Raw genomic sequence first — 6,044 nt, 5'->3', positions numbered from 1 at the left:
CCATTTAATGTGTTCTTTCTTTTAATTTGTCATATGAAGCTAAAATGCCTGTACCAGCTGAAGAAGACATTTTGAATATATTGTTTAATCATTTTTAAAACAATTAACATTGACATTAACATTGCAATTTTCCAATGTTAAGACAAGCATGAAAAACACACGAGTCCAGTTGTTCTTTTTGATTTTATTTGAGTAACCTGCAGCAGAAAGATAAGAAATAAACTATCTCAAAGAACATACCTGTAGGTGAATGCAATTCTTTTTTTTAAAGAAATCATTTAGAATAGATTTTTAAACAAACTCATTGTGCAAAACCCAAACAAAATCCCTCCATCATACAACCCCAATTCCAATGAAGTTCGGACGTTGTGTGAAATGTAAATAAAAACAGAATACAATGATTTGCAAATCCTCTTCAACTTATATTCAATTGAATACACCACAAAGACAAGATATTTAATGTTCAAACTGATAGACTTTTTTGTTTTTGTGCAAATATTTGCTCATTTTGAAATGGATGCCTGCAACACATTTCAAAAAAGCTGGGACAGTGGCAACAAAAGACTGTGAAAGTTGATGAATGCTCAAAGAACACCTGTTTGGAACACTGCACAGGTCAACAGGTTAATTGGTAACAGGTGAGTGTCATGATTGGGCATAAAAGGAGCATCCCCAAAAGGCTCAGCTGTTCACAAGCAAAGATAAGGTAAGGATCACCACTGTGTGAACAACTGCATGAAAAAATAGTCCAACAGTTTAAGAACAATGTTTCTCAATGTTCAATTGCAAGGAATATGGGGATTCCATCATCTACAGTCCATAATATAATCAGAAGATTCAGATAATCTGGAGAACTTTCTACACGTAAGTGGCAAGGCTGAAAACCAACATTGAATGCCCGTGACCTTCGATCCATCAGGTGGCACTGCATTAAAAACTGACATCATTGTGTAAAGGATCTTACCGCATGGGCTCAGGAACACTTCAGAAAACCATTGTCAGTTAACAAAGTTCGTCGCTACATCTACAAGTGCAAGTTAAAACTCTACCATGCAAAGCGAAAGCCATACATCAATAACATCCAGAAACGCCGCCGCGTTCTCTGAGCCCTGAGCTCATTTGAAATGGACAGATGCAAAGTGGAAAAGTGTGCTGTGGTCTGATGAGTTGTTTTTGGAAATCATGGATGTCGTGTCCTCCAGACAAAAGAGGGAAAAGACCATCCAGATTGTTACTAGCGGAAATTTCAAAAGCCAGCATCTGTGATGGTATGGGGGTGTGTTAGTGCCCATGGCATGGGCAACTTACACATCTATGATGGCACCATCAGTGCTGAAAGGTACATCCAGGTTTTGGAGCAACACATGCTGCCATCCAAGCAACGTCTTTTTCAGGGACGTCCCTGCTTATTTCAGCAAGACAATGCTATGCCACATGCTGCACATGTTATAACAACGTGGCTTCATAGTAAAAGAGTGCGGGCACTAGACTGGCCTGCCTACAGCCCAGACCTGTCGCCCATTGAAAATGTGTGGTGCATTATGAAGTGCAAAATACAACAATGGAGACCCTGGACTGTTGAACAACTGAAGTCATACATCAAGTAAGAATGGGAAGGAATTCCACCTACAAAGCTTCAACGATGAGTGTCCTCAGTTCCCAAATGCTTATTGAGTGTTGTTAGAAGGAAAGTGTTGGGAAAGTGTAGGAACACGGACCCACAACAGGGGGCGCAAATGAACGGACAATGGAGTAAGTCAAAATAACAACGCTTTACTGTTGTGAATGTGCACAACGAATACAACCAGTTACAGAAATGGACAAAAGTCAATACACAAAGGTGTCGTGTGGGCAGGCTCGAAGATAGGAGACGCCTCTCCAAGGTAAGACCGGAACCACACGGCTTCCTCCGCCACAGGACCCCGGGAATACTGGAGCCGCCAAGTCCCGAACTCCCAGGTGGCCACTGCCTCCGCGTGTCGGACCTGGTACTGCTGGCGAGGGAAAAAGAACAGTTAGATGGGGGCGCGTTTGCACCCAGAACTCCGAACGGCAGGAAACGTACCTCCACCTCTCGTTGGAACAGTAAACCAATAACTAGCTCAGTCAAAACTGTGTACTCAGTAGGCTTTGATATGTTACCTCTCTGGTAGAAACGATATCTCGGCAATGAGGTGGAGATGCCGTCCTGCTGATATACCCCACTGATGATTGCCGTCAGCTGTCTCAGGTGATGGGTGACAGCTGTCACCGAGGCTGCTCCCGTGAGGCGGCGGCGCCCTCTGGTGCCTGGAGCCCGCACTCCAGGCAGGGCGCCCTCTGGTGATGGTGGGCCAGCAGTACCTCCTCTTCAGCGGCCCACACAACAGAAAGGTGATGTAACACAGTGGTAAACATACCACTGTCCCAAATTTTTTGAAAGGTGTTATAGGCATCCATTTGAAAATGAGCAAATGTTTGCACCAAAACAATAAAGTTTATCAGTTTGAACATTAAATATCTTGTCTTTGTGGTGTATTCAATTGAATATAGGTTGAAGAGGATTTGCAGACATTGTATTCTGTTTTCATTTACATTTTACACAACGTCCCCCAACTTCATTGGAATTGTGGTTGTACAAGCCAAAGTCTGTGGTCGGAAAACAAAATTTGCATCTCTAAATTCAAGCAAATCTCTAATACAGTGCATCAAAGTGATATTCAGAGTTCAGCAGTTTCATATTCTCACTGAATAAATGATATATCCGTATAGCGTAAATTACTACAGAAACAACATTTGGAGGTACGAGTTGATTTTCTGTTTTCTTTATGGATTTTGTTTATGTATTTTTGTTAGTAATGAAATGTCTCATCCTCTCTCTCAAATATTCAGTTTTTATTAGAAAAACAACAAAGCCGTAGATGTCCTTGCATGTGTACGGATGGTGCACAGGTGAGTTATGCATACACAGTGTGCACGAGTGCATGCGGTGGTGGTGATGGTGTCAGTGAGAGCTGAACCTGCTGCTGTCTCTGGTCTCAGTCGTCTTTATCAGCACCTTCGGAGCAGGAGAGCTGCTGTTACTATAGTAACCATTGCTGCTTTTAGTACCTGAATGGAGGGAAGAGGAATGGTGAGATAAAAGGAAATAAAAGATGGGAAGATGATGAAAAACCAAAAAAGTGTATAAACAGAAAAAAATATATTTCACAATTAAACTCAGGAATATGGACAAACAGGGTTTATTTAATAATGATACATCTTTTTTTGCTGTTTTTTTTTTGGGGGGGGGGGGGTTCAAAATGCTGCTATTCATTTAAAAGACAATTTAACCACTTTAATCCACTTTAGTTTTTTTTAGTAAGGATGAAGTGATGGCGGCTATGAAGTGGATGAAAAATGGAAAGGTAGTTGGTCCAGATGACATTCCAGTGGAGGCATGGAAATGTTTAGGAGAGATGGCAGTGGAGTTTCTAACCAGATTGTTTAATAAAACCTTGGAAAGTGAGAGGATACCTGAGGAGTAGAGGCAGAGTGTCCTGGTTCCTATTTTTAAGAACAAGGGTGATGTGTAGAGCTGCAGTAACTACAGACACATTAAGCTGATCAGCCACAGTATGAAGTTATGGGAAAGAGTAGTAGAAGCTAGGCTTAGAAAACATTAAGCTCTGTGAGCAGCAATATGGTTTTATGCCAAGAAAGAGCACTATAGATGCAACGTTTGCTCTGAGAGTACTGAGGGAGAAGTATGGAGAAGGCCCAGGAGTTACATTGTATGTTTGTGGATTTAGAAGTATGTGAGGGTAGTGCAGGACATGTGCTGTGGTGGACATTCAACAGGTAACTCACATAATTCGCCATACTGAGTGTGTTCCCTGTTTGGGATGTGGTAACGCCCAGATGCGTGAATCGCATACCAAAGTGGCGCCACTTGCGGTTAGAGTGTGTCCCCTGTTCTACATGGTTCTCAGGACCAGGCACCTAAGTGGCTCTACTCTACTCTTTTCTACTCTCCTATTTTACTCTTCCTTTTTAGATATTTAGATATACCTTTGTATACTGGCATAGTTCCAACTTTGAAGTGGAATACTATAATATATAAGATATACCTTACTGAATTTTCATGTGTTAACACGCTAAGGTGTACATATGCATGTTTCCTGTCTCAGCCGCTGCATGGACAAAGAACAATGTTTATTCCTGCTGTCCATATGTCAAGCTGTCTCAGTTCCTGTGGTGCTTTTCCTGTCAGGACTCCTGTGAGGTTAATGGGCAGGCTGAGCTGTTATAAAAAGTCTGATTTGTGTGAAGAGAGAGAAATAAAGTGACATGCCATTGCATTGTCAAAATGGGAAGTTGTTGCTTCTTTTTTCATCTGTTGCAGTTTCCACAGTACAAGAATAGCTTGACATCCATGAGATGCACAGTAGGAATGACAGATTCATTCACGGTGGGGGTGGGATTACACCAAGGATCAGATCTGAGTCCTTTCTTGTTTGCAGTGGTGATGGACACGTTGACAGAGGAGATCAGACAGGAGTCTCCATGGACAATGATGTTTGCAGATGACATTGTGATCTGAAGTGAGAGTAGAGAGCAAGTTGAGTCTAACCTGAAGAGGTGGAGATATGCTCTGGAGAGATGGGGAATGAAAGTCAGTAGGAGCAAGACTGAGTACATGTGTGTGAGTGAGCGGAAGCCCAGTGGAATAGTGCAGTTACAAGGAGTAGAAGTGGTGAAAGTAGATGAGTTTAAATACTTGGGGCAAACTGTCCGAAGTAATGGAGAGTGTGGTAGAGAGGTGAAGAAGACAGTACAGGAGAAAGAAGGCAGAAGAAGAAGAATAGAAGAAGTGATTAGAATAGAATGAGTGATTTGTGACCAAAGAATATCTGCAAGATTGAAGGGGAAAGTCTACAAGACAGTAATGAGACCAGCTATGTTGTATGGCTTAGAGATAGATGCACTAACAACAACAACAACAACAAAAAAAAAAACAGGTGGCAGAGTGATTGCAATGTACAGTGCTTTTTAAATACAGAGCCACGTTATAAAATAAGGCTGTGAAGGTCGTGGCAGTGGATGAGGCTTGGTGGAGGCTTGCTCTCTCTTGCACCACCAAGCAGAGGCTATGACTTACTGTAACTGGAGATTGCCTGGATGTTGAAGATGGACTGCTGCCCAAGTCTGCAGAAGACAGTGGTTAGTAACGTAGTTAGTGCTGTTGTAAAGATGGTACAGACCCGCACCTCCTCTCACCTGTCCTCTTCGCCTTCCAGCAGCTTCCTGTAGGTGGCGATCTCAATGTCAAGAGCCAGTTTCAGGTTCATCAGGTCCTGAAGTTGAAGATAAACCACAGCTTTATTTATACTAACAAGGCATTTTTTTTTACCTTTGACCCCAATAACTCTGACTTTAACCTTTGCTGAATCAAACCCCTTAAGGGGAATTATGGGGTCATCCTACATACACACACCAAGTGTGGTGGAAATTGGCCCAGGCATCTTTGAGCAACTGTGGAACAAACAATCAAACAAACAAACAAACAAACATGTTTCTCAATTGATACAGCAATATGACACTTCTGGAATTGGGCAAAAGTTTAGTGCACTCCCAGAGGATGTGCGCAGTAGCAGAATTCCAATAAGAATGTTAAATTTGTGTTGAGATCTGTTGCAGTTTTCTGATCTTTTTTCTCCCTTGTTCTCACATCAACTCACACATTTAATTTCTTCCTTTTTCACTTCCTTCTTTCATTTCCTTCCTTCTTTTTACTTCCTCTTTACATCTTTGCATCTCTACCCAGTTTCCTTCTTCCATTGTCCCCTTCTTCGCCATCTCTCAGTCATCCTTCCTTCCTTCCTTCCTTCCTTCCTTCCTTCCTTCCTTCCTTCCTTCCTTCCTTCCTTCCTTCCTTCCTTCCTTCCTTCCTTCCTTCCTCCTGTCCTCACCCACCTGGTACTCTCGGAGCTGCCTGGCCATGTCCTGTTTGGCCCTCTGGAGGGCGTCCTCTAGGTCTCTGGTCCGAGCCTTTGCTTCTTTCACCGCCAGCTCTCCGCGCTCCT

The 6,044-nt window shown here is 42.5% G+C and overlaps 1 protein-coding gene across 1 annotated transcript in view; it reads right to left on the bottom strand.

The window, feature by feature from the left end:
* Nucleotides 1-2,817: 2,817 nt before the first annotated feature.
* The window catches only part of si:dkey-222f2.1 (keratin, type II cytoskeletal 8), a 14,069-nt gene continuing 10,842 nt past the window's right edge, over nucleotides 2,818-6,044 (bottom strand). The window contains exons 5-8 of the mRNA XM_034167543.1: nucleotides 5,935-6,042; nucleotides 5,239-5,315; nucleotides 5,120-5,166; nucleotides 2,818-3,090 (exon numbers count right to left, since the gene is read on the bottom strand). Coding sequence (XP_034023434.1) covers nucleotides 2,984-3,090; nucleotides 5,120-5,166; nucleotides 5,239-5,315; nucleotides 5,935-6,042 — 339 coding nt within the window. The 3' untranslated portion in view covers nucleotides 2,818-2,983. The remainder of the gene's footprint in view (nucleotides 3,091-5,119; nucleotides 5,167-5,238; nucleotides 5,316-5,934; nucleotides 6,043-6,044) is intronic.

Source organism: Thalassophryne amazonica, chromosome 3, assembly GCF_902500255.1.
Source record: "Thalassophryne amazonica chromosome 3, fThaAma1.1, whole genome shotgun sequence".
Taxonomy (NCBI): domain Eukaryota; kingdom Metazoa; phylum Chordata; class Actinopteri; order Batrachoidiformes; family Batrachoididae; genus Thalassophryne; species Thalassophryne amazonica.
This window is presented reverse-complemented; position numbering and strand designations above follow the sequence as displayed.